The sequence below is a fragment of the Nicotiana attenuata genome, unplaced genomic scaffold, assembly GCF_001879085.1.
Source record: "Nicotiana attenuata strain UT unplaced genomic scaffold, NIATTr2, whole genome shotgun sequence".
Taxonomy (NCBI): Eukaryota; Viridiplantae; Streptophyta; class Magnoliopsida; order Solanales; family Solanaceae; genus Nicotiana; species Nicotiana attenuata.
The window spans coordinates 233,752-258,435 of record NW_017670972.1 but is presented as its reverse complement, the minus strand read 5'-3'; the positions used below and the strand labels follow the sequence as shown (position 1 = coordinate 258,435).

Genomic DNA, 24,684 nt, shown 5'->3' with positions numbered 1-24,684 from the left:
GAATGTGTACTATGTCAATGGGCTCAAGTACAGTCTTTTGAGTGTCTCTCAAATATGTGATAAAGGAAACAAGGTGGAGTTCTTGTAAAAAATATGCACAGTTACTAATCTAGTAACAGGCGAAGTGATGCTGCTGGCCAAAAGACACAAGAAAATCTATGTTGCCGACTTTGAGTCTCTACAAAGTGGTGATCTGAGTTGCTTGAAAGCAGTTGATGATGATGCTGAGCTGTGGCACAAAAGACTGGGACACGCAAGTTTTTCTCTGCTGAACAAACTAGTTCAGAAGGACCTGGTGCGTGGTCTGCCCAAGTCAAAGTTTGCGGAGCACAAAGCTTGTGATGCTTGCGCCAGAGGGAAGCATGTGAAATCCTCATTTAAGCCAAAGAAGGATGTCAGCACCTCAAAACCACTTGATCTCCTTCATATGGATCTCTGTGGTCCTATGGGAGTGCAAAGCAAAGGAGGAAAAAGATACATATTGTGATAGTGGACGATTATTCCAGATTCACTTGGATCTTTTTCTTAGGTCAAAAGATGAGACCTTTGAAGTGTTTGTAGCTTTTGTGAAGAAAATTCAAGTGAAGATGGACTCAAAAGTAGCCTGCACAAGATCAGATCATGGGACAGAATTTGACAATGCCAAGTTTGATAATTTTGGCAACGAGAATGGATCACTCATAACTTCTCAGCCCCCAGAACTCCACAGCAAAATGGAGTTGTGGAAAGAAAAAATAGAACTCTTGAAGAAATGGCAAGGACAATGTTGATCGATAGTGGGATTGCAAAGAACTTCTGGGCTGAAGCTGTCAACACTGCCTGCTACTTGGTGAACAGGTGCATGATCAGGTCTCTCTTGAACAAAACTCCCTATGAGTTGCTGAATGGAAGAACCCAAGCTGACTCACTTAAGAATATATGGGTGCAAATGTTATGTTCTCAACAATGGAAAGGATCAGCTTGGAAAATTTGATGCCAAGAGTGATGAAGGAATCTTTTTGGGGTACTCTTCTCAAAGTAAAGCCTACAAAATATACAACAAGAGGACTCAGTGTGTTGAAGAAAGTGTACACGTAATCTTTGATGAGTCCTATCTTTCTTGTGATAAAAGCAACAAGGGTGATCAAGATGGAAAGCCTTTGTAAGTTCTAGGTGAAGTCGTTGATATGGCAAACGGAAAGGCACCACAATTACAACTACTGAAGCTGAAGAAAGAGTGGTTGATGCAGTGCAAGGTACTCCACAGGTTGCTGAGAAAAGAATGTTAGGGAACCAGTCAGACTTACCCAACTCCTCTACAAATTAAGCTCAAATTCCCAACTGGAAACACAAAAGCTCCCATCCTCTTGACAATATACTTACTCCTCTAGATTCAGGAGTACAGACCAGATCAAAAGCCAGAAATGCACTTGCCTTCTCAGCCTTTCTTTCCCAAATAGAACCCAAACATCAAGGAAGCCTTAAAGGATGCAGACTGGATCACTACCATGCAAGATGAGTTGCATCAGTTCGAAAGGAACAATGTATGGCACCTGGTACCTAGACCCTCAGATAGAACAATCATAGGAACCAGGTGGGTATTCAGGAATAAGCTTGATGAACATGGAAACACTACAAGGAACAAGGCTAGGCTAGTGGTTCAGGGTTACAATCGGGAGGAAGGAATTGATTACGATGAGACTTTTGCTCTGGTTGCTCGCATGGAAGCTATCAAAATCCTCATTTCATTTGCATCACATATGGAATTCACTCTGTTCCAAATGGATGTCAAAAGTGCATTTCTGAACAGATTCCTTAAGGAAGAAGTCTATGTAAAGCAACCTCCAGGTTTTGAATGTCATGAACACCCTGAATATGTGTTTAAATTGGACAAGGCATTGTATGGGTTGAAGCAGGCTCCTCGAGCTTGGTATGAAAGATTGTCAAAGCTTCTCTTAGAAAATGGTTTCACAAGAGGAAGAATTGACAACACTTTGTTTATGAAGAAACGATGGAGGAACCTGCTCATCGTTCAGGTATATGTTAATGATATCATTTTTGGGGCAACAGCTGATTCACTGTGTGAAGAATTTGCCAAACTCATGGGAAGTGAGTTTGAGATGAGCATGATGGTTGAGTTAAACTTCTTCTTGGGTCTTCAAGTAAAGCAGTCCACAAAGGGTACATTCATCAGTCAACAGAAATACATCAAGGAGCTCCTGAAGAGGTTTGATATGGAAGCATCAAAAGTGATATGCTACTCGACTGGACATAGATGAATCTGGTTCTCCTGTAAATCAAACCATGTATAGAGGCATTATTGGGTCTTTTCTCTACCTCACTGCCAGCAGACCTGATATTGTCTTTAGTGTGGGGCTATGTGCAAGGTTTCAGTCAAATCTCAAGGAATCTCATCTGAAGGCTGTCAAGAGAATTTTGAGATATCTTAAGGGAACATAGGACCTGGTCCTGTACTACCCTTCAGGTGATAATTTTAATCTTATTGGGTATGTTGATGCTGACTTTGCAGGTTATCTTATGAACATGAAAAGTACTTCTGGAATGGCTCATTTTCTAGGATCATGTCTCATCTCATGGGGCACAAGGAAGCAGAACTCAGTTGCTCTTTCAACAGTTGAAGCAGAATATGTTGTTGCACCTTCCTACTGTGCTCGCTCCTATGGATCAAGCAGCAGTTGGAAGATTTTGGCGTGTACACTGAATGTGTGCCTCTTCTATGTGACAACACCAGTGCACTCAACATGGCCAAGAACCCGGTTCAACATAAAATAACCGAGCACATTGATGTGAGACATCATTTTCTCAGAGACAATGTGGAGAAAGGGCTTATCTGTATGAAGTTCTGCAGTACAAAAGACCAAATTGCAGATATCTTCACCAAAGCACTGAGCATAAAATATTTTGAGAGAAATAGGATGAAGCTGGGGCTATTAAGTCCTAATTGAGTACCTGATTCCCATCAATTGGCTATGAAAATCACTTTCAGGTAACATTAGCTAAAGTGTTTTCCGGCCAAGTCTAACTCACGTACCGTTGCAGGTAACATTAGTAGTCTTGTGCTTTTTTATACATATCTCAAAGGAATGCAAAAATTAAGTGCCATGTCATCAACTTTTTCAGACCTTGTATGTCACATCTTTTCATTTCAAATCCCTCTATCTCCCTCTAAAACTTTGCAATTCCCCACAAATGTACCGCCATTTCAGAACCAGTTTCTCTCTCCCTCATCATTATTTCTTCTCCCATTGAAACCCTCTTATTTCTTTGAACGATAATATCTCCTCTTCACTCCTTCTCCAGAACTTTCAAACTTCACCTCTGCCATAACTGAAGATCAACCAATAATCCCCTCCTTAGTTGAGAAAACCCCAGAGAAAACCCTTGATTCTTCCGCCTCTAGTGAACCACCTCTCACCATCCCTTTCTCAACCACCACTGTAGAGGACACTCCCAAACCTTATTTTCCTACACCCTCTAGTTCTCATATGACTCTCTCAGACCTCTCTCTAACTCCAAATGTTGAGAACTCAGAAACCCCAAAATTTGATAACCTTTCATCTCTATCGCCTAAGATTCTCACTGACCAAAGCAAGGGTGGAGAACAGAGTAAAGTTCTGCAGGTAGTAGAGGTCTCAAAGGTTAGTGTTGATCAGTCTATAATTTTTCTCGCTTCTGAGTTTGTGGCACCCATGGAGTTTCAAGAGGAAGAGGCCGCAGAAAACATATTGGCCATATCTGATGACGGAATAGTGTATGGGGTGATCTCTTCTGTCCTAAGTCTCAGAGGAAAGAGACACAGTTGTCAGAGGAAGAAGGAGTTATGGTGTTCTTTGAAAATTCTTCACCAACAGAGACTACTGGGACCCCTCTTGAAGGACCTGACCCTTTTCTTGAGGAAACAGGTCAAGGATCCTCTTCCCAGGTCAGTCTTGACCCTGCTCCTTCTCCACACTTTGATGTTGAGCCCTTGGAAATTTTGGCTCCTTGTATGAGGTCTAGTGATGAAGAAGATCAAGATGACGTTGCTCTAGATACATTCATTGCCAAGAGGAGAGCAGTAACCACTCCTGAGCCTTCTCATAAGAGATCTACTACTAGGTTGCAAGCAAAGGAGGCCTTTGAGTCAGCCCTGCAAAACAGTAAAAGGAGTAACAAGAAGAAAAAAAAGAGGCTGGTGAAAAATGGGGAGGTTGTGGGTGACAAAAACATTCCTGTGGTGGAAGTAGATGAGGAAGCAGTAGAGGAACCAAGTTCCTTGGCGAAAAGGTCTCAGAAAAATAAGCGAGAGGAAGGTGTTGCTACACCAAGTTCAAAATCAGTGAAAAGTGGTGGAAAGTTGAAACAAGTTATGAGTGAAAAGTCCTTGTCTGATGAGGATGTGCTAGTAAAGTCGAGTGAAAAGGGAAAATCGAGTGTGAAGTCTGGAAAAAGGAAGGTGGAAACTGTGAGGGAATCTGATTCTACAAAGAGAGTGAAGCATGAGAGTATGTCTGCTAAGGAACGACTGAGGTACCAGAAGGTTCTGTGGGGTCGCACTTTTGACCCTGAAATCTCTGAAATGGCCGGGATGAGACAAATAATTGACATGGTCGAGTTTCAACAGTGGGGACAACTGTTCAAGGTGGATGTGCCCAAAGTCTATGAGGATGGTCCAAAGTTTCTATACAGACCTCTTTCCTGTCGAAACTGATCATATCTGTGCTTTGGTTAATGGAGTTGATATTGTGTTGGATGCTGCTCTGCTTGGGGACATTCTTAAGGTCCCTGTCTTCTGTGAAGAATGTGTGTGGGTCAAATTTCAGAAATGCTATTGTGAAGGAAGGTGCAGTCCAGCGGGGGGAACGGGTCCACAAGAAAGCTCTGCTTCCTGTTTATCAGTTATTGTTTGGGTTGGTGAACAAGGTTCTTCTACCCCGTGCTGAGAGAAGGTCCATTACTTCCAAGTCTGACTTGTATCTGATGGAAGCACTGGATGGGTTTAAAGCTGTAAACTTGCCAGTCATCATGGTTGAGAACATGCAAAAGGTGGCAACTTTCAAGGATGGAAACCACAGTCTTCCATATGGATTTCTTCTCACGCACGTCTTCAAGATTTTCAAAGTGCCTTTGGGACAGCCTAAGATAGGGACCAAGAAGCAGACCTTCTCTCAAACTACTTTGGAGGAATGCGAATGTGTTGTAAAGAATGGAGGGGTAGGAAGCACTTCGACAATCTCTCAGCTCATGAATGCTCAAAATAGTGCTACTGAGGATATTCGAAAGTTGAAGGCAAGGAATGCCATATTGGAGAGTCAGCAGGCCCAAGGGGCACCAAGGTCAAATGACGAGATAGCTTGTCTGACCAAAGAAAATGCTGATCTCCGGCAACAAGTGGAGAACCTGAAGGAGAAACTGTTCACCGAGCAAATGTCAGCAAATGCCCGAATAGATCCCGTTCTCAACACCCTTACTGCAACCTCCAAGCCCTCTCCTCCTAGTTTCCCTTAGGCAAACCTCTCAGTGACCTGTTTCTGGGTTATCTCTTTTGTTCTTTTGATGACTTTGGCAATTTTTTTTTGTGGTGTGGATGGGATGTACCTGTACTGCTCCCGCTGATAACAGTCTAATTTCTGCCTTTTCTGCACTGGCAAAGGCTTATGTTTTATAAAACTATCCTCTTTTGCTGTTTATTGCTTATGTTTCTCTACTTCTCTTTTCTATCATGTTGTGTGCACATATGTGGCATGAGTTAGCTCGTCTAGACTTCTTTATGTTGATTTCTTGCTTGTGTATTTTTAATGATGTCAAAAGGGGGAAGTATAATTGAAACAGGGATCTGATTAAGGAGGAAGCATAAAGTCAGGGGGAACTTGTGAAGTTCCTGTTACTTAATCTGGTTTATTTTGCTCTAAACATGTGTTATCAATAAGTTTGTCATCATTAAAAAGGGGGAATTGATGGGGTTACAGTACCTTAGCTTTATGTTTTGATGATCTAACAAACTTACTGTCCAAGAACCAGATAAGGAACCTGACACATTTGGTTCACAACTAAAATCAACGGACTTCAGCTTATGAGAGTTGCTATAACTTCAGAAGATAGAGAATCAACACAGGGACCTGATACCTCTGTGTTTCCCTGACAGCAGTACGAAGTCAACTGTCTACAGCTGGAAAGTGATTGCCTGCACTGTGCACAGAAACAGTGCAGCACAGTTCTGCAGTCACTTCTCATTTGACCTACCAAGTGATTACATCATTCAAGCGAAGTCATCCAAGTTGTATTAACATTAAACATTACAACAAAACATCACTTGAACACTTGAGAATTCATTCAAGCACTCCAACCATTTTTCCTGCCAAGCATTCAATTCTCAAGTGCATCAAGAACAAAGAACAACACTACTACGGACCAGTTCCTACAGCAAGTATTTTGTATGTCCTTAGTTGAGTTGTAACTTTGTAATTGTTCTTCATTGTAGTTCCTACTTTACTTATCTAGAAGCGTGATTTAGGAACTCCTTGTAAACCATAAACCTTTAGTGTTTGTGTCGTGACTAAAGTTAGTCATGAGTTGAAGTGTTTTTAATAGGTGTATTGCAAAGTGGCTTGTAATAGGTGTATTATAAGTTAGTGAGGGATTAAGAGTTTAATTCCTAGATTGCATAGGTTGTAATCTAAAGTTGCTCATAGTGAAGTTGAAATCCTACCAGTGTAGGTCGTGGTTTTTTATCCCCTTGAGCAAGGATTTTTCCGCGTAAAAACTCCCTGTTCTTTTTACTTACTGTTATATTAGCATTCTCAGTGGAAACTCATATAGGACCTGGTCTCTATATAGTTTGGTGGACTCATATATTCTATCAATTGGTATTAGAGCGGGTTCTTTCTATTAGGTTAACACCTAGGAAGGATCCTCATGGCTGCTCCACCAAATTTTGAAGAAGGTCAGTCTACGTATAGACCACCCAGGTTCAATAGGCAATACTATGGGTGGTGGAAGACAAGAATGCATGACTTCATCTTGGCAGAAGATTCTGAGTTGTGGAATGTTATGTTATCAGTCTTCTTTCAACCCACCGAGGAAAACTCCAAGCAAACGGTGTTCTGGCCAATTTTGCACACGCGCTGCACGTTTTACAAATTCTTGCCTATACTCAAACACTGTTCCAGTTTGTTGGATATCACAGAGATGTTCATCAGGGTTTTGAAACTCAGCAGGCCCGTAATTTTCTTGCATTACTTTCAGCAATTCGTCCCAATAGTAACCGGTTCGCTCACTGTTAATCCAAGCGAAAAGATCCAGTGCATCTCCTTCCAAGTACATCGAAGCCAAATCAACCTTGCGTTCCTCAGAAGTTTGATAGTACTGGAAATACTTCTCTGCTTTTAAAATCCAGCCTCTAGGATCTCCTCCCTCATACTTTGGAAATTCCATCTTTGTTTGTGAGCGCCGGAAAGTTTCTCAATGCCAAGTATTGTTAACCTCACCCTCTTCTGGTGTGGCTTTAGCTTTCCCTTTACTGTTGTGATCTCCACTGTGTTGTGCTTTTAATGCAGCCACATCAGCGGCTAACACATCTATGGCTTCCAATTTCGCTGCTATAGTCATCAATTGTTGGGAAATTGGGTCAAGAGTAGGAATGGTGGATTCACTGTGGGAAGTGTTGGTCCGTGTGTTCACCATGGCAGATCTTACTGCTCTGATACCGATGATAGGAACCAGAAGTAGATAACAGAATAAATAGAACAAAGAAGTTAATATTATTGGCATTAGTTTGTGCAAGAATCTTAAACACAACTACACCAATAAAGTTGTCCGTATTGAGAGGACAATGCTCCAAAATAAAGTAGTTTTGATTCTGATAATGATACCTACACGTTACGGGATCTATTAATTATATAATAGGTTGACCATAACTACTGCATAACCTGTTAGGATAAGATAAATGACTTCTAATAACCATAATAAAACTGCTAAACAGATAACTTCTAATAACTGAAAGCTCCAGGAGTTATCTTCTCCTAAATTTCTTTGCTTCTTCTGGAAGATACGTGGCTTATCACATAGCTTGTTAGTATATATACCTACTCTATTTTTTAGTATATATACGTGGAAGATACGTACTTTTTTAGGGAAAAGGGTTGCTCTCTCACTAGGATTAGTTACTTAAGGTTTGACCATTCTTACTTGTATTTTCCTTTTTGAAGTATTTTTATCATTAACAAAAGCCCACATAACACACATCATTGAAGAAGCTGAATCACATACTAGATTTTAACTATCACCCAAAATGCTCCAGGAATCACATAACACACATCTGCTTTGCAGATGATCTGATACTATGTAGCAGAGCAGATAGGATTTCAATACAACTATTACTAGGGAGACTCAACCATTTCTCTGAGGTCTCAGGGCTACAAGCTAATATGGAGAAAAGTGCACTGTATATTGCAGGGGTATCTAATGAGTTCAAGGCACAGATCCTAGAAGAACTGCAATTCACTCTAGGAGACCTTCCATTCAAGTACTTAGGTGTACCACTATCTTCAAAGAAGTTGTCTATTCAACAATGGCTGCCTCTGGTTGAGAAGATCATAGCAAGAATTAACTGTTGGACAGCAAAATTCTTGTCATACAGTGGGAGACTGCAGTTACTTAAGAGTGTGATATTTGAGATGCAAACGTACTGGGCACAGGTTTTTCTACTGCCAAAGAAGATTATCAAGCTGATAACTACAGTATGTAGAACTTTCCTATGGACTGGAAGCAATGAACCCTCTAGGAAAGCAGGGAAGCTATATGCAAGCCAAAGTGTGCAGGTGGACTTAATGTGCTGGATGGAACAAGGCTGCTCTATGCAAGTTACTATGGGCTATAACTGAAAGAAAGGAGGCTTTGTGGATCCAATGGGTGCATAGCTTCTACATCAAAAACAGAAATGTTGAAAATATGAATACTCCAAAGCAGGCAAGCTGGATAGTGAAGAAGATCTTTGATGTAAGGGAGTGGTTTAGGCAGAATAATCCCACTGACACTCTGAATAACTTTTGTAAGAAGGGAAAGTTTAATATTAAGAAGCTATACAATGCAACAAGACCACAATATCAGAAGTGCAACTGGAAGAGACTAACTATGGCCTCAAAAGCAATTCCTAGGCACAAGTTTATCCTCTGGTTGGCACTACATAGGAGATTGGCCACAGTCGAGAGACTACAAAAATGGGGAATAGTGGTAAGTAAATACTGTGTACTGTGCAAAAGAAATGTGGAGGAAACATTTGATCACTTGCTATTTGAATGTGAATACTCCAAGACAATGTGGGCTACAATGCTGAGATGGGCAGAGGTTAATCATCAAATAGGGAACTGGGAAGAGGAGATCGCATGGATAGCAAAAGTAGCTGTAAACAGAAGCAAGGGTGAAATCTTAATTTTCTTATTTACAGCAGTGGTTTATCATGTATGGAATGAAAGGAACAACAGAAGATTCCAAGGAAAGGAGATATTATGCAGCAAGAGAATCAAAGAGATTGTTCAAATGTTACACATAAGAGGACAGTGTGTAGTAAACTGGAAGAAAGAATTAGAAAAACTCAACAGTTATCCTAGCTAGTTAGTCTGTAATTAGCAAGCTAGGTATTGATAGATTAAGTGTTTTCTCTTCTGTTTTGTTTACAGCTTATAGAAAATGATGTATAGGAGCTAGCTCTAAAGTCCAAACGAGCTACGGGGATGTAAATATTATATTTGGTTAAATAAAATTTTGCTTTTAACCAAAAAAAAAAAAGCCCACACATGCACTCTGCCTTATGTTATATTTGAAAGATTAAAGATATTAATCGTTTGTCATTTCATTTATAAATGCCAACGGCTTGCAAGTCTATTTTCATTTTGTAAACCGGTGATTACAACGGCAATCGTCAAAAAAAGATTTTGTATTATACAGGTTATTCAAACCACAATTCTCTTTTTTGTTATATATACACGGATTTCCCTATTCCAAACACGGAAATGAGAGCCTTTATTTGTGATTGTGATTGTGATTGATAACATTCCATAAATTGACATTTACTTTCCTTAAAACTTTCTTTGACTGAGATAGAAAATCGGAATTACCTCAAATACATATTTCATTTCCCATATATATTATTCAAATTTGGAGCAAGAAAATATTCATCAATTGCATTCAATATATTTTCCACCTTTCTTTCTCCAACGATTCCGCATTATATTTGAGTTTGTGAGAGGAACATATATAAAGAGTTCCTTTCAACTCCAAAAAGAGTTAAAAAAAAATTAAAAACAAAAATATGGGAGCTTGTGCTAGTGCCCCAAAGGACTTGAAGGCTGAGGCCAAGGCAGCCCCTCTGCCGGAGCAACCAAAGGAGGAGGAGACCGCCACCACCACCACCGTGGCCCCGGAGGTGACGGCGGTTGACAAGGAGGTGAACGGAGAAGATGAACAAAAGAAGGTGGAAGATGGTGATGTTGCTAAGCCAAAGGAGGATGAGAAGGTGGCCGGGGATATTAACAAATCCAATTCTCTTGGGACGTTGCTCAATGAGGTATATTATTATTTTTCTTTTTTATGATATTAATTTTCGAATACAACCCAATTTTCTCGAGGTAATGGCTACGTATTTAGTATGATAGAAGTCATTTTCTTTTTTTAAAAATGATATGGCTAAGTCATTTTTTTTGACAATCAAAGATAGAAAATGTTTACGGTTTTGAATGCTTTGAAAATGAATGGCACAGACCGAAGTAGAAAAGGAGTCAGTTAAAGATGAGAAGAGCTCAGAAACCACAGACAAAAAACCAGAAGAAGCAAAAGTGGGAGAACTTGTAGCATCAGATGCCAACAAAGAAACTGATGCTCAACAACCAGCTGCTGCAGAAGAGGCTGAAAAGAAATCAACATCATTGGTCTCAAGAGAGCTACAATGATAAATGCATATGCTTTTTTGTTGGTTACTTGAGGGTCAAGGAAAAATTGTGTAGCAAAATATATGGGGATTGGAACATATATGGACTTGCATGGGTTCTAATATGGTGGATATTGTTTTTGAAGTATCTATAGTTACATGTACTTGGGTGTTTCATGTTATTGGAGTTCCCTTAACCTTTCTTTTAAATTCTTTTGATATTGTTTGTTCATCAATATTCACACATCCTGCCGTCGACCGAATCCTTGCACAATAGGTGTGTGTTCAATTCTCAGTACGGTTTTATAGAAGATTTTCTTAAACACAAAACTCGTTGATTTACTCCTTTCATTTCTCATGGGATCCTTCTCAGTCAATAACCACCTAGGCTTTAAACAACAAGTGAGAGCCTAATTCCCTATTATGAAATAACGACTTAGATACTACCGGGCCTTCCCAATTTCTAGAAAGCAAATTTAAGAAAAGTGGTTACATTGACAAGTTTGAAGGGAGCTTGGCATATCTGGTAAAGTTGCCTACATGTGACCAAGAGGTCATATGTTTGAGCCGTGAAAACAGCCTCTTGCAGAAATACAGGATAAGGCTGCATACAATAGACCCCTATGGTCCAGCCTTTCCTCGGGTCCCACGCATAGCGGGAGCTTAATGCACCGGTTACATTGATAAGGTCACAGAGTTCTGGCTACATCATGACCAGTAATTTTCTAGGACAGAAATGCAAAGTTCAAAGCAAGCATCACTCAGCATATGAGAATGAATAAGCACCATGTTGTAAGATTTAAAAAATTAAACACATCAGAAGAATAATCACTAGTTTAGATGCTAGCACCAGCCAAGTATACCAAAGGTTACAATTGAGATTAAGCTAGATCCAACATAGGTGCATCGTGATAATGGCTGTGACGAATCAACAAGCCTTTTACAACTTCACAGGGGGAAGGAGTTGCCAATTAAAGCATTTATATAGGTAAAAGCAAGAAACAAACTGAAAGTTACCAAACACATTATAAATAAACTAGTCCAATTAAGTGCTAACAAGGTTATGCTTCAGTCCAAAGGCTGAACAAGAAGGGATTAAAAGTTTGCACTTCCTACATTGAAAAAAAGCAAACAAAAACAAGAGGAGAAAATACATGTTCCAAGTTTAACAGAGGGTGCTTCAAGAACAAGTACAGACCACATATACTGCAGCACTGGTACATAATTCAGTCAAAAGGCCGCATTCCACTGCGTTTGAGTTCAAGCACCAAACGCTGATTCTCAAGCTTGATAGCCTCATTATCCAGCATCATCTTTTGTAGCTCCTTGTCTTCTTTACTGCAGAATCTCATGTGCTTGAACCTCTTCTTCTCCAATTCCAGAATTTGAGCCTGAATTTGTAGCTTTTGTTCTTCCAACTGTAGTAAGCGAGGGGGAACATGCTCGTCCTGTATTTCTCTCTCCTCATTGTTCATAGAAGCGTGAATCTCATTGTTATAAGGATGAAGCACATTTGGATCTAATGTTGTGGTACCATTCAGAGATGAATGGGCCATATTCAATTCTCTTTCTTCTCCTCCAACTTTCCTCTTCGCAGGCATATCATGCACCAAATTAGGATTTGCTGTAGTGGTACAATTCAGAGACCCACAAGTCATGTTTGAAACTCTTTCTTCTCCACCTGTCTTCCTCTTCAAAGGAAAATCCTGCAACACGTTTTCGGTTTCACACTTGTCTTTACCCTTTACAGCCAACAGCACAGATTTCTGAACTTCCTGATCATGGGGAAGGAATAATCTATTCTGATTGTTGTATGAGCACAGTTCTTGGTAGAACAACTGTTTGCTACCTAAAAGCTTCTTTATTTCCTCTTTCAAATCGTCAGATAAGTCCATCATTTCTAGAAGCGCTGAGTTCTCCACGACATGACATGCAGTGCCTCTCCCAAGTACATCATTCAGTCTCTTGAACTTTTTGTTCAGATCATTAAACTTATCCTCACATTGCTGAGGAGAGACGTGATGACCTCTTTCAGCCATAACACAGGAAATGGCCCTCCATTTACCCTTCTTGATGAAAAGCCTATTGGACAAAACATCTTCTCCGATGTAAGAAACAGCAGTAATCAAAAGCTTAACCATCTCATCTGTCCATTTCATACGATGATATACTGGCTGCTTCTCTTCAGCATGTCCGGAGACTTCTGTCACATCATTCATACCCTCATGATACGCTTCAGGCATCTCGACGCTATTGAATTTGATAGAATCAAGCAACTGCATTTCTTGGTCAATGTCTTCCATGTTGCTTACACCAAAGGACATCACTTCTGGAGCATGCTGCCCAAGAACCACGGGACCCTGGTTAGGGTGATCAGTTAGTTGGTGATTGACTTGCATTGACCTGAACAACTCCAGCTGTCCACTTACTAAACTGGAGCCATAAAAAGCAAGGTGATGAATTTATGTTCACAGTAGTAGAGCAGCAACATTAATAAAGTAAACAACTACATCTCAACCCCGAGCAAGTTGGAATCGGCTATATGAATCATCACTATCCATTGATAAAGTAAGTCAAAAAAAATTCAGATCATATACGATTTTGCTCATTCATCAGAGAATAAACAGATAAGTTCTCGGGATTAAGTTCATGCATACAAAAAGATGCAAAAAAGTGGATTCTGGATTTTACTAGATCTGCAACTAGAAAAGAGGAGTACTAAGGCTAGTAGACGTATAACACACAGTACATAAGACGTTCCTGCTATGTTTAACTTACAAAAAACAAGGCTATTTAAATGGAAACAATCAACTACAAAAAAGACGCTCATAGTTATGAAGAACTAACAAGAAAGGGAAAGAATTTATTCAAACACATCATCCCAATGCAGATACAAAGCAAAAAAGATGAACTTACTATAAAATAAATAAAACCAGTCTCAAATAGAGAGTAAATCTTTCAAACCTTTAGAATATAAGTTCTTGCTTACTTCTAAGGAAGAGCCACATGCATTAAGCGAGTACTCTAAGAGCGCTTCCTGAAACACATTGTTTTGATCGCCCAGGGAAGAGGGGAACTTAATATAGAAACAAGGTTTGTAAAACAAGGGCCGTTGCTGCTGACAACTGGACGATGGAAGTAACATGTGGTTTAAAGTGAGAATGCTTTCACACTTTCGCTCACTAAATCCATAAATGAGTTAGAGTTATGTATTACAAGTTCAAACAAGAAGCATAATCAGCATACTAATTTTGAAAAAATAAATGCCAGACACATTCTGGGAAATATTTTAGAGCTGATTAAGGACAAATATAAGCCTTAATTTCCTCCCGCCCCTCAACCACTGATTCTCTCCCTAGTTTTTTCAAGAAAAAAATAAAATAAATAACTTTGAAACTCAACAACATTGTCTAGAGAATGGTTCCAGGCAAAGTACACATTTAAATCAACTCACAGCCAAGTTGATAAAACTGCTCTCAACTTTACTTTACCACAAAGGCAGAATGCTAAATACAGAATGTGAAATATCAAACTTATTACAGATCTCTTTGACCTAGCGGACAAAAAGGCTTGGATAGAAATAATATATCATATTATATGCTTTGCGTTGAACAATCATCCTTTGATAAATTTTGTAGAGACGACGAGTAATGCCTACTGGCTTTCATTGACTGTAGCCTAGCTGTTGTCTTTATTAGCTAGTCCTCTTTCCTTTTGCATCTCCCATATATTTAAATTTCTTTGTGTATATACCCTTTACAAACATTTCTTTCATTTCTTAATTTTACCTTTCTCAACTTTTATTCCCCAAATTTATCTGAACATGATAAAGAAGAACTAATAGATACAGATATAAATGATGAATAACTTTGTCAGAGATATAAGGTGTAAAGGGAAAGAAAAAGGTATTCTATCATCAAATATGTGTGTGTGTGGCGACTTGAAGCCCCAATCTCATGGTTGGAGGCAAGGTGTCGCTTCAATTTTTTTTCCTGTTGCTGTAGTTCACTATCATCATCCAAGTGATGACATCTCAACTAGGAGCTTTAGTCATTACATAAAAAATTATAATTTTATCAACAGGATGCAACATAGGGATTGATGTGCTTCAAGTGTAATAGAGTAAGCTTCCCTCAAGAACTTCACGATCCTTTTAATTATTTTACTTCTTTTCTTGTTCTGCTTCCCATTTATATCTTTTCTGTTTCATTTCTTGGAGTGCCTCTAATGATTCATTGAATAGTGTGTATGCAGTAGTGAATGAACATGCAATCTTCTGGTGCACTAAAAGAGGAACTTAACAGAGAAATTAATCAGCATTTAAGAAAAAAGAAATCGATCAGAGGGGAGGACAGAGAGAAAGAGGTACAGGCAGCGAGTTTCGGTCACAGTAGTGAAGACGATGGACAGTAATTCAAATATAGCAAACCAAAACTCAGGATTACATTTAAAAGTTTTCTGTTTTTTTTTTTTCAGCAGACCAAGTTTTGCTTGTAGCTTTTACAGCTTCTCCATTATGTGTTAACAAACCAATAACTTGATAAGTAACTGGAAATCAATCAGATAAACAAACAAGAGCATGGATGATTTGTTTTATGAATCCTATATCATGCATGAAAGCATTAAGCACTTAAATTTTATTCATACTGATGAAAAGCACATGCTGTTGAAGCTCTATCCAAAAAAGTGTTTATGCCAGCAGCTATTTGGTACACCATTTCTTAATACAGCAAATCTGATGTGCATCTCATGAGACCAGCATAGCCGAGTTAGTTCACTTCTAGTGGAAAATAATCTACTAGGAGTCCATATCCGAAGCAAAGTGAGACGATGAAGTAGGAAGCATGCATATGGCATCCGAATGGCAAAAGTCAAGCTCACTCTCAGTTCACTTGAATGTGCATCCATATCTTGTTATCTTATTTCTGTCAGAACTTATTCTCCAAGATTCATGCACTCAATTTCCTGTTTTCTCTAGTTTAAGGTAAGGAATTCATCTGGATACTAGGGCCATAAATTCAAGTGCTTCCCCATGTTCCTTCCTCTTTTAGGACAACCATGGCATATTAGAATCTTTATCTAGCGGATGACTATATCTGCTGCATTGCTTTTGACATTCCAGTCTAGCAATTTTCAAGGTCATGAGGGTTACTGGTCCTGGCTACAGAAACTTTTGAGGTTTCACCGTCTTCTCTGCCATCTTATCTGCTGCCGTGCCGTGCTGTGCCATGTCCCATGCCACACAGTGGCAGCAAAACTCTAAGAATGACTATGGATTCTTCAAAATACACATTTTCAAAAGCAGCTCAAATTCGAACACATCCGTGTGACATAGCAACCAAGCCAACTCGTATTCATCTCTCCACTAGATTTCACTGGAACCACTAGATTTTTCATCCTCCACCATGAACGCTGGAATTTGCCCACAAAAACATTGCCTTATGATTTAGCGCATCAGTGAAAAATCTTGGGGTGGAAGTGGAAAACACCCAAAAACATCTCAGGGTCTATTTACAAGGACGAGAAGCCCATGTGAGTTGACTGCGGACTATCTCGTTTGAGGCAAAAACAAATCTACAAAAACTTGGCAGGTGGAGGCGTGGAGCCCAAATTTAAATCTATGCTCCCTCTTTCTTTCTTTCTTTCTTTCTTTCTTTTTTTGGGTTTTAAATAGGGAAAAGTTGCCAACTGGGAACAGAGGATTGTAAAAGTGGCAGCAGTGGTTTTCTTCTAAGTATATTGGGAAACACAAATCATTGTCATAAATATAGAAGTACGTTCAAACTTTAGCTAATGGAGTACTATATTACGTCAATTTAATTTGCATTAACAGTCAACACTTCCTAGTATATATTACCTTAAGATTACCAACTTTCAAATCCCAGAGGACTTGTACATTTGAAAGGAACTAGAGCGTTGACGAATTATAGAGATTGTAATGTAGGAACTGATTTACTATGAACGATAATGTTCAATTTCCTCTTTGTTATGTCATGTTAAATTTTAAAAAAAGCTTTTATCATGAATTAATAGTAATGCATGAGTTGCTATGTCTATATTGTCTGTTTTACGAGCACATGTCTATAAAGCTTGAGAAGAAACAGAGACCACCAAACACCAAAGATTTCAAAGCCAGCCATGAATTGACATTACTCGGTATAAGAATATACACAGGAAACCAAATCCAGAATAACATGAAGATTAAAAGAGGAGAGAAAAAAGATAACCTCTAACACCAAAAACAATAGTAACACTAAGACTCAAATGACATTAAGAAAACCAGGGTACAGTTTAAAAGCTTACATCCTATTATACATTACTTAATCTTCGTCTTTATGAACTCAAAACATTCAACTTTAACAAAGCCTGACCAGAACTCCAACCAAACTGTTGAAGCAGATAATGAGCAGATGAGCTCCTCCCTTTATCAACTCAGAAGCATTTCCGGTGAACAATGGAAGGACCAGATTCATCATATTCACCTTTTGTTATCCACATCTGTAGTTCAAGAAACAAAATCAGCAAGGATCCCAACAAACAAAATTCGGAATACAGCTTAAACCATATCAGAGTTTGAGGAGAATTCATTATTATGCATTACCTGTTGGAAGGTGCTCAGAGAAGCTAAGATAGATCCTCCAATCCAGACACTGTACTTGCGTTCAGGAGGCGCCACCACCTTGATCTTCATGCTGCTGGGAGCAAGAGCAGTAATTTCCTTGCTCATACGATCTGCAATACCAGGAAACATTGTTGTTCCACCACTAAGGACGATGTTTCCATAAAGATCCTTTCTGATATCTACATCACACTTCATGATAGAATTGTAAGTTGTTTCGTGAATTCCAGCAGCTTCCATTCCAACAAGTGATGGCTGGAATAAAACTTCCGGACATCTGAACCTCTCTGAGCCGATGGTAATCACCTGGCCATCTGGTAACTCATAGCTTTTTTCAACAGAAGAGCTACTCTTTGCAGTCTCCAACTCTTGCTCATAGTCAAGTGCAACATATGCCAGTTTCTCTTTAACATCGCGGACAATTTCCCGTTCAGCACTAGTGGTGAATGAATAACCTCTTTCCGTCAAGATTTTCATCAAACAATCAGTAAGATCGCGACCAGCAAGATCCAACCGAAGAATTGCATGAGGAAGGGCGTAACCTTCATAAATTGGTACTGTATGTGAGACACCATCGCCAGAATCCAACACAATACCTGTTGAGATGGGCAAAAGCATGATTAGAAAGGAAAACTTGAAGATTCAAAGCATAGCATTATATGGCAACAATCACAGGCTATGCCAAATCAGATAACCATACATAAAATTTAAAAGCTTGAATGAGGTCAAGATCAACCAGACTTCTCTCCATGTCCGAGTCATTTGAAACTTTAACTAAAACAATATCGTAATGGATATGCCTGTCAAATAATCAATCTACTAATCAAAACTTGGTTGTAAAATTAGGGTAAGACTCAGGTCGCACCTGTTGTACGGCCACTGGCATATAGGGACAACACAGCTTGAATAGCAACATACATGGCAGGCACATTGAAAGTCTCAAACATGATCTGTGTCATCTTCTCTCTATTGGCCTTTGGATTCAAGGGTGCTTCAGTAAGTAGCACAGGATGCTCTTCAGGAGCAACACGCAACTCATTGTAAAAGGTATGATGCCAGATCTTCTCCATATCGTCCCAGTTGCTTACTATTCCATGCTCAATGGGATACTTCAAGGTGAGAATACCCCTTTTGGACTGAGCTTCGTCACCAACATATGCATCTTTTTGACCCATACCAACCATAACACCAGTGTGTCGAGGTCGACCAACAATACTAGGAAAAACAGCCCTCGGAGCATCATCACCAGCAAATCCAGCCTGCAGGATAGGTCAAAAGAGACATTAATTAAGTGAAATATCACGATTTTATTCCCGATAATCAGAACCAGACTATAAACTTGAAATACAAGGGTGCATATCTTTGGCGGGTCAAACCAATGGGGACCAAAAGACTTGTTTCTTTTTTCCTACTAATATAAGATAATATTACTCTAAATTTACAGTTAATTGCCCAAAAGAGTTACATGCCTCCGGTATAAACCAAAAGAATTATATCGACAAAATAAAGTATCATCTGAAGGGGAAAGCGTAACAGCTTAAGAACTAACCTTAACCATTCCTGTTCCGTTATCACAGACAAGGGGTTGAATATCTTCTGAGTCAGCCATCTTTTAAAACCTGGCACAAGGTGGTATTAGTGCAGAACTGTAAGAAAAGAAGAAAAGTACTATACTAGTAATCGATCAAGATGTAACAAAGTATGGGGTAGAATAATTAAATTTTCTATATAGTTGCAAGGAGAAGACACACAGTGCAAGTACTATGTAGAAAAAGAAGAAGATAAACAAATAGAAGAACACATCGATAGATACTCATGGAATAATATTAACCAATCAATCGACAACTACACCTCAATCTAAACAAAATTGACTCTCAATTTAGCTGATCTCCGGAATCTCATGATCAAGTCAGAACTACCCTGCCGAGGGAGCAAGAAATTCAAAAGATAGCAACTTTCATTCAAGATCGTTTAGCACCGTAAAAATAACCCCAAATTAACCACATGAGATCTTACAGACACACATTAACTATCTACTTGTTACCACCAATTGATTTACAGATCCTGATCTTAGTTGCATAATTGATAATTGATAGTATCTTGTCTAACTTTATACTTGTAAGCGTGGTATTAACATCAAAAAGCAAAATACTCACAAGTAGTAGATACCTCAAGCACAGGAAACGAAAGAAAATCTCAAAAACGGATACACAGTCATTTTAAGCAAGAAATGGAAAAAGGACCATGTGATAAGAGCATTTTTTTTTTTTTTTGCGCATCAAACAGTAATAAATAACTTAAAGAAGAACAGAGAAATCAATCAACAGAAAGAAAATTGTGAAAATTGAGACGTACCAGTTAAAGATTACGGTGGAGCTAAGAAAAGAGAAGTAGAGAAGAGGAAGGGTTTAAGGAGTGTTGTTGAAAATGAAGAATGGGAATATAGTGTGTGACGTGTGGTGGGGGGTGGGGGGAGGGGGGGGTGGCTGATAAATGAAATTGAAATCGAAATGAAATGTGCTCCAAATAACAATTGTGGCATGTTTGGCTGCTCACTAAAAGCCAGGCAAAAGGATCTTATCATCTCTCGTGTCTTTTTCTTTCTTTTTTACTTTAGAAGATGAGGGTGGGGTAAATTACACATTAATATAAAATTTTGCCAGTTATTAGTTTTGAAAGTGGCTATATTTTTACTTTTTTAATTCCATTATTTTTATTATCTATCTATATAGAGTAGGAAAAGCAAAAGCACTACATTAAGACAAGTGTCTTTATCACAAAAAGCCAGGTGGCATTGTTAAGACAAAATAAACTACTTTTCTAACTATTTTTTTTTTAATTTTAAATTTTGAATTAATTGGTTACACTACTTGAATTAATAAATATAGATATCTTATAATTATCAATAAAAAAAGAAAATACAACAAAATATTCTACTCATTCAAATTGGGGAGTAGTTTTAAGTTGGAGTTTTAAAATTATTTTATAATAAAAAACAAAAATAACAAAAAATAAAAATTACCAATTCAAATTGGAGAGTAATTTCTTCCTAATACGGTGGTAGTAGTAGTAGTAGTAGAGAGTGTGTGTGAGAGTGTATATATAGGAGTAGTTATTATACTAATTTGGTAATTTATTAATAGTCCAAATGTCAATTTAACAATATCAAGTAATGGATAGATCCAAGGATATCTATCAAGAATAGGAGAAGCAAACGCGCTACATTAAAATTAATATTCCGTCAAATTATCCGCGCATCCGCAGGTTCCAACACTAGTAAACTAGAAACCACATTGTTATTTTGTTGACCACACTATAGGACTATGTGAAGGATGCTTTTTTATTTGTCCTTGCACGAAATTAGGACATGGCCTAAAAATACAGATAATGTAATATTTGTTGAGTGAATATATCGTAAAACCATATAATTTTCATAAGCATAGATGATACCTTAAAGATGCTTTTTTCTTGTGCGAGTGTTGCTTAGAAGATTTACATTAAAATTAGACATTAACGAGTAAAGTGGATTTTCAGTTTGGGACAAGTGAAGTACTATCTTAAGTAAACGACTAAACATATGTCGATGAATTTTAGAAAGGATATTATTATGCTGAGAAAAGCATCTTTAAGGGTTGTGTATATTGAAAATAATTTTAGGAATGAATTCAAAAATGGAAACCAACTGTTTTGAAGGTGATTATCTAAATGCGGGAATTCTATTGTTTTTTTTTTTCCTCCAGAAATTTTCTTGTTAGTGAACTCCACATTATTAAATAATAAAATCAATAACCGCAACCTCTCAAAATAAATATTCTTCATCAGGGAGTAAATAAACAAGACATGAACAAAATGATGACGCCAAAGTTAATATTTCAAATTAAGGAGGTGGATGTTAACTAGTCCAGTTCATCTTAGAATATTCTCAACAACGCAAAAGATTGACAACTAAGCAACTTTAATTAAAAGGGAAAACTACAATTTAAAATTTGAATAAAAAATATAAAAACAAGAAGAAAGAATCAGAAGTGAAAGTTTGAAAGCAAAACTTTTTCTTTGCTAGAAAAGAAATAGATGGGGTCTGGTGAGTAATGGAATCCAGCCAAAAAATGTCGGCATCCAGTCTGGAATATATGAGGTGGTATTCCTAATTTCCACGTCAATCTTATTTGTTCAAACGTAGGACCGCCATCCTAGGCCGGTGGTTGGTCTACCTGGCCGCCGACCTTTTCTTTTTATCAAAAAGTTGTTTTGGCTGTTAACTTAAGACCCGTTTGGAGTGTCAAAATAAATTTGGGATTCAAAACTCATGTTTGGCCATAAATTTTGTTCACATTTTGGCAAAATCCCAAATCCCAAACCCCAAATTCCAAAATCACCCCAGTGCTGATTTTGGGCCAAAATCCCAAAACTTGGGAATTATATACATGTTTTTTCAAAATAAAGTTGGGAAATATGTTTTGAAAACGTATGTCCAAACACATTTTCATTTTCAAATCAAACTTCACCCAAATCAGATTTTTCAAAATAAATTTGGGATATATGGCCAAACGCTAGCTTAAATTATAGCTTATTTTTCTGACCCAAAAAAAATTATAGCCTGTCTGGCTAAGCTTCTTTTGAGGAAAAAGTATATTTTTTTTTTTGGTTAAATGCTTTTTTTCTAAAATTAAGGTATTTTGCCAAGCTTTTGAATGAAAAAAAGTGCTTTTGAGGAGAAACATAAGCAATTTTGAAAAAGTAGAAAAAAGTAGCTTCTCTCCAAAAGTACTTTTTTGAAAATCACTTTTGAAAAAAATACACTTAGAAACAGTTTTTAAAACTTGGCCAAGCACTAATTGCTGCTCTGTCACGACCCAAAATCTAACCATGGTCGTGATGGCGCCTATCGTGTTACAAGGCAAGCCTATTTCCCAAAATATTACTACTAGATTAATTATACGAATTTAACAAAACATTTCCAATATTTGAATTTCTCATAAACTAAACCGACTCTAAATATAATATAGAAAATACAGAAACGAGTCCTAAACATCGGGGTGTCACTAAGTCATGAGCGTCTAAAACTATGAACTAAGAAATATAACTGTCTAACTGTCCAAAATAAGAAATGACAAAAGGAGTAACAAGGTCCTGCGGACGCTAGCAGCTACCTTGCAATCTCCACAGATAGCCGGCCTGAAATCAACGATCGCCACGCTCTAACTCACCTGGATATGCACATAAAGTGCAGGGTGTAGTATGAGTACAACCGACTTAGTAGTAACAGAAATAACTAAGGAAGTGAGCAGTAGTGACGGGCTAAGCAAAACAGTCCAATTATTTATTTATTTCACAATTTTAAAACTAACAGGAATAAACAAGTAAATTCCATAACTCATTAATTGCCACAAAGAAATTTAACAGATAAATGCAACAACAGCAAAAGTAAATGCAACCTCATAGCAGTGTCTCACTCCATCACTCAACATTCGCACTCAGCACTCAACACTCAACACTCAATACACTCAACACTCTGCGCGCACTTCGGGTACAGACTCCGGAGGGGCTCCCAAAGCCCAAGCGCTAAGCACGGACAACTCATGTGCCATCATATCAATACCTGGAACCGTACGGTCAACTCACGTGCTACGCGGACAACTCACGCGCTATGGTATCAATACCTGGACCCGCACGGTCAACTCACGTGCTACACGGACAACTCACGCGCTATGGTATTAATATCCTCACAACCACGCCCTCGGCCTCACTCAATCATGTACCGCACAGACAACTCACGTGCCATCATATCAATACCTGGATTCGCACGGTCAACTCACATGCTACGCGGACAACTCACGCGCTATGGTATCAATACCTGGACCCGCACGGTCAACTCACGTGCTACGCGGACAACTCACGCGCTATGGTATTAATATCCTCACAACCAGGCCCCCGGCCTCACTTAATCATGTACCTCACCATCATCAACAAATAAGGGAACCCAGTCCACATCAAGTATCACAACATTTTAGCAAATAATAGAGACTGAGGTAAACATGTACAATAATTTCTATGACTGAGTACAAATAATGTGAGCATGAATATAGCCTAAACATTAGCTCTAACATGAAGGCAAACAAGTTCAACAACAAGTGAACACATAACCACAGATAATAGCCATTAGGCTTCACAGCCTCACGGGACGGACCAAGTCTCAATCCCTCGCGGTGCACACCCACACGCCCGTCACCTAGCGTGGGTATCACCATCAAACAATCACAGGATATCAATTTCTCCGGGTTTATACCCTCAAAGCCAGAGTTAAAACTGTTACTTACCTTAACAGCGTAAAATTCTACTCTGGGATGCCCTCGTCTATGGACTCGGTCTCCAAAAGCTCCAAATCTAACCATAATCATATTAATACCATCATCATGTGCTAAAGAATCGAATTCCACAATAAAAATTACAAAATATGCCAAAAATTCGAAATCGGTCAAAACCTGGCCCCCGAGCTCACGCCTAGAAACCAGTCAAAAACAGCATCATAATGATCCTCGTCCTCTCCCGAGTCTAACCATATAAAATTTGTCAAAATCGGACTCCGTTTGGCCCCTCAAATCCTCACTTAAAACTCTCCAAAACTCTAACCCTAAATCCTTTAATTTCACTTTGAAATCATCAATCAAATCCCAAAAACGAAGATGGAATCATGAAATATAACCAAAACTGAGTAAAGAGCACTTATCCCAATCACTATGGTGCAAATCGCCTCTAAAATCTCCCAAATCCGAGCTCCCCAACTCAAAATATGACCGAATGAACAAACCCTAGTTTTATATATTTTTCTGCCAGCTATTCTGCCTCGTTTCTCATGCCAAACGATCCCGAAACTCGTATTTTATGCCTCCAATGAATTTCTTGTGAAATTCTAGTTAAGTTAGGCTTTTAAATCACTCAATTTGACCTTATAATGAATGAGATATGCAGGTTTTAATATTTGCAAATAGTGCAAATTTTTAAATACGCCGTCAGTGGCAATTTCGTAATTAATCTGAAAAATTTGGCAACCTAATTCTTACTAAAATGACCATAAAATCCTCATACGATGTCCAAATTCGATGATTCTTTTTGCTACGGGTCCGTAATTACGATATGGATCTAATGCTTCAATCAAAATAAA

At 38.5% G+C, this 24,684-nt stretch overlaps 3 protein-coding genes across 4 annotated transcripts; 1 reads left to right on the top strand and 2 right to left on the bottom strand.

The window, feature by feature from the left end:
* The first annotated feature begins 10,153 nt into the window (after nt 1–10,153).
* LOC109244932 lies at nt 10,154–11,122 on the top strand. The gene is made up of 2 exons (XM_019412098.1): nt 10,154–10,543; nt 10,737–11,122. The coding sequence occupies exons 1-2, from the start codon at nt 10,289–10,291 to the stop codon at nt 10,923–10,925; spliced, it is 444 nt and encodes a 147-aa protein (XP_019267643.1). The 5' UTR covers nt 10,154–10,288; the 3' UTR covers nt 10,926–11,122.
* Nucleotides 11,123–11,927: 805 nt separating this feature from the next.
* LOC109244931 lies at nt 11,928–13,455 on the bottom strand. Its single transcript, XM_019412097.1, has one exon. The coding sequence runs from the start codon at nt 13,300–13,302 to the stop codon at nt 12,130–12,132; it is 1,173 nt and encodes a 390-aa protein (XP_019267642.1). The 5' UTR covers nt 13,303–13,455; the 3' UTR covers nt 11,928–12,129.
* A 3,572-nt stretch (nt 13,456–17,027) lies between these two features.
* Nucleotides 17,028–19,982, bottom strand: LOC109244936 (actin-101). 2 transcript variants are annotated; one of them, XM_019412101.1, is made up of 5 exons: nt 19,878–19,982; nt 19,072–19,141; nt 18,388–18,781; nt 17,505–18,118; nt 17,028–17,401 (listed from the first exon to the last, which is right to left on the bottom strand). In XM_019412101.1, exons 2-5 carry the CDS (start codon nt 19,129–19,131, stop codon nt 17,336–17,338), a joined length of 1,134 nt encoding a protein of 377 aa, XP_019267646.1. In that variant the 5' UTR covers nt 19,132–19,141; nt 19,878–19,982; the 3' UTR covers nt 17,028–17,335. The 2 variants fall into 2 exon arrangements, with proteins under 2 accessions (XP_019267646.1, XP_019267647.1); XM_019412102.1 differs by lacking the exon at nt 19,878–19,982 and adding an exon at nt 19,679–19,823.
* Nucleotides 19,983–24,684: the final 4,702 nt, after the last annotated feature.

What these genes read in the sequence shown, in the direction of transcription:
- LOC109244931 (XM_019412097.1), bottom strand. Translation starts at nt 13,302, where the DNA reads ATGCAAGTCAATCACCAACTAACTGATCACCCTAACCAGGGTCCCGTG.
- LOC109244936 (XM_019412101.1), bottom strand. Translation starts at nt 19,131, where the DNA reads ATGGCTGACTCAGAAGATATTCAACCCCTTGTCTGTGATAACGGAACA. An exon ending in ACGGAACAGGAATGGTTAAG is followed by an intron (nt 18,782 to 19,071) that starts GTTAGTTCTTAA and finishes CCTATCCTGCAG; the next exon opens with GCTGGATTTGCTGGTGATGA. An exon ending in TGCCAGTGGCCGTACAACAG is followed by an intron (nt 18,119 to 18,387) that starts GTGCGACCTGAG and finishes CCATCTCAACAG; the next exon opens with GTATTGTGTTGGATTCTGGC.
- LOC109244932 (XM_019412098.1), top strand. Translation starts at nt 10,289, where the DNA reads ATGGGAGCTTGTGCTAGTGCCCCAAAGGACTTGAAGGCTGAGGCCAAG. An exon ending in TTGGGACGTTGCTCAATGAG is followed by an intron (nt 10,544 to 10,736) that starts GTATATTATTAT and finishes TGAATGGCACAG; the next exon opens with ACCGAAGTAGAAAAGGAGTC.